Raw genomic sequence first — 2,865 nt, 5'->3', positions numbered from 1 at the left:
AACGGCAATGTTCATGCAAAAATGGATTTCATCCATCTAGTCCTCTATCTAACTCCATGAGACTGACTCAATAGCCAGGTTTTGACCGGCAAACGCTGGCCCCTAATTGCAATGAGGTGCACCTGGAGACAAACACACCTGGGTAAATTAAGACATGTCACATAACATAAATACCAGGTGTACTGGATCTTGTTATCATCAGTTGCATTTTCTCTGTTAGTACCACTCCTGTACCTGGCATCATGGGCATTTTGAGACTGACGGTGGTCACATGTGAGTATACAAAATCTGTTTCTGATGCAGATTAGAATTTAAATATATATTACAATGTTTGTATTTGTGAGTAAAAAGAAGTACATGTAATATGATTTGAGGGACATTCAGTTCATTTTGGGCAAAAAGGTATTCAAAGCATGGAATATGAGACCAAATGCTGAACTTGACTATAATGCACTTAGTATAACTGAAACGCTTGAGTATAGAGACCAATGCTGAGTTGTAGCTTCATGGTCTAAGTGCATATGATGTTGAATGTTACTGAACTAGCTGTGTGTTGTTTCAGTGCTGGCTACAGCTTGCTGCACACTAACAGATGGAGGTACTGTATGTAATAATGATGATACTACTTAACCAAGCTAATGTGAGTGGTGTGTAATTCCTGTTTATTTGTCCTGGCAGCAATCAGCATCACGTGTGAAGGCTCTGATGCTTTACTACAATGTGGTAAGCTAGTCCACACTGCTGAACAGTATACTCACCGACCACCTATGATCGTTTATACTGTAGATTAGCGTCACTAGCCCACACCATAGAGACCCATACTTGGCTCTCCTTCATGCCTCACTGTTCTCCATCTCCCTGCATCCAATTTCGTTTTTGGAGACCCCTGTGTCGGGACTTATAAGTACCTGGACACCAAATACTCCTGTGTCCAACAGCAAGAAACAAGTCAGTCTCTGAATGTGTGCTAATAATACCTAGTGGTGGGCACCAATATCCATATTTGGATTCGAAGTAGTGTCGGTATGACTGGCATGTTGGGATATTGTTTAATTCTCCTACCCACTTGTAATTTTGGTAAAGGGTAAGCTCAGCTGATTGCTAAACAATGAATATAATGGGTTGGTTCCCCTATGGTACCAGCTTGTTAACTTTTGTTTCTCCAAGTGTAAACCACCCTCACCTGATAACTAACCCTAACAAGATGAGGGTAAGCAACTTGTTTAGTTTGAGTAGCCTATAGGGAGGTCAGAGACCTGGCAGTGTGGTGCCAAGATGCCATAGGAACTGGTAGTGGACTACAGGAAACGGAGGGCTGAGCCCTTCCCTCACTGCCAGGAGGCTAAAAGGATTGGTATTAGCCCTTCGATCCTGAATTCTACACCATTGAGCGCTTTTTGACTGGCTGCATCACCACTAGGTATGGCATCTGACCACAAGGTGCTACAGAGGGTATTGCGTACGGCCCAGTACATCATAGGCCGCGCTCCCTGCATCAGGATTTCGACACCACGTGTGTCGGCAGGCCCTACATTGTCATTGACTCGCGCCACCCAAGTTATACTGGTCTCTGCTACTCCATAACAAATGGTACGGATGCACCAAGTCTGGAACCAACAGGACCCTGAACGGCTTCTACTTCCAAGCCATAACTGCTGAATGACTACCCGACTATCTGCATTGAACCTTTATGCAGTTACTTTTTTGACTTGTCTCATATGCTGCTGCTGTTCCTTGTTATATTTACATATCTAGCTCAATTAGCTAGCAAGAACATGGAAGGGAAGTGTCTCAAGCTTATTTGATGCTTGTGCACTTAATCTGGTTTACCATGTTTCAGTCAACGGTAACTAGCTAGTGCAATTCCCACAGTTTTGTAGGGTTTATAGCCAATCTGACAGATTAGGTGTAGCGGGTCAACTTTATTTTTTCACCAGTTTAGGTCTAGCCAGCCAGTTTGCTTAACATGTTAGCATTTCGAGAACTGCTCATAAGGAAGTGAAACTAAAAGGTAACGGTGGAAGATTACGCGCCTAACTTGTTGTTCTTTAGTTCATGCTAATGAGTTTATAATGACTTTTAAAAAATGCACCTGAAATCAACATTCCCTGTTAGTGCCCTTCACTAACACTTCACCAGGCTAATGTATGTCTTAATGTGTCTGGCCAGTGTTGTAACTCCTGTGTTCTCTTTGCAGTAAGCAGCATCATATGTGAAGGCTCTGATTCGCAACTACTATGTGGTAAGCTGGGCAACACTACGGTACAGTTTAATCATGTGGTGCCATGTATACTAGTCACTAGCCCACACCAACACCCAGGTTTGTCCTTTCTCTTCCTCAGATCCAGGTGAGATCCGTATTCAGCGTGCCAACTATGGTCGTCGTCAACACGATGTGTGTTCCATTGGGCGCCCACATAAACAACTCAAAAACACCAACTGCCTCAGCCACTCCACCACCAGCATAATGGCAGAAAGGTACTGAAACCTTCATTGTGCATTTAGCTGTAGGAAGTCATTGGCTGTGGTGTTAACCTCTACCTGTTGACACACAGGTGTGATGGAAAGCGCCAGTGTATCGTCAAGGTGTCCAACTCTGTGTTCGGTGACCCCTGTGTCGGAACCTATAAGTACTTGGATGTGGCTTACACCTGTGACTGAATGTGAGGTTTGTATATGTGCACATGACTGGGAACTAGAATTGGTATTTTATTTTACCTTTTATCTAACTAGCCAAGTCAGTTAAGAACAAATTCTTATTTTCAATGACAACCCACTGTTCAGGGGCAGAACGACAGATTGGCACATTGTCAGCTTGGTGATTTGTACTTGCAACCTTTCGGTTACTAGTCCAACTCTCTAACC

At 43.5% G+C, this 2,865-nt stretch overlaps 1 protein-coding gene across 1 annotated transcript; it reads left to right on the top strand.

Annotated features, from left to right (window-relative positions):
• Positions 1–242: 242 nt before the first annotated feature.
• LOC139399505 (L-rhamnose-binding lectin CSL3-like) lies at positions 243–2,661 on the top strand. The gene is made up of 7 exons (XM_071144898.1): positions 243–273; positions 563–598; positions 679–782; positions 813–948; positions 2,198–2,242; positions 2,343–2,478; positions 2,556–2,661. Exons 1-7 carry the CDS (start codon positions 243–245, stop codon positions 2,659–2,661), a joined length of 594 nt encoding a protein of 197 aa, XP_071000999.1.
• Positions 2,662–2,865: the final 204 nt, after the last annotated feature.

The sequence above is a fragment of the Oncorhynchus clarkii genome, unplaced genomic scaffold, assembly GCF_045791955.1.
Source record: "Oncorhynchus clarkii lewisi isolate Uvic-CL-2024 unplaced genomic scaffold, UVic_Ocla_1.0 unplaced_contig_5316_pilon_pilon, whole genome shotgun sequence".
Classification (NCBI taxonomy): Eukaryota; Metazoa; Chordata; class Actinopteri; order Salmoniformes; family Salmonidae; genus Oncorhynchus; species Oncorhynchus clarkii.
The sequence above is the reverse complement of the archived record's forward strand: the minus strand, read 5'-3'. Positions and strand labels throughout refer to the sequence as shown.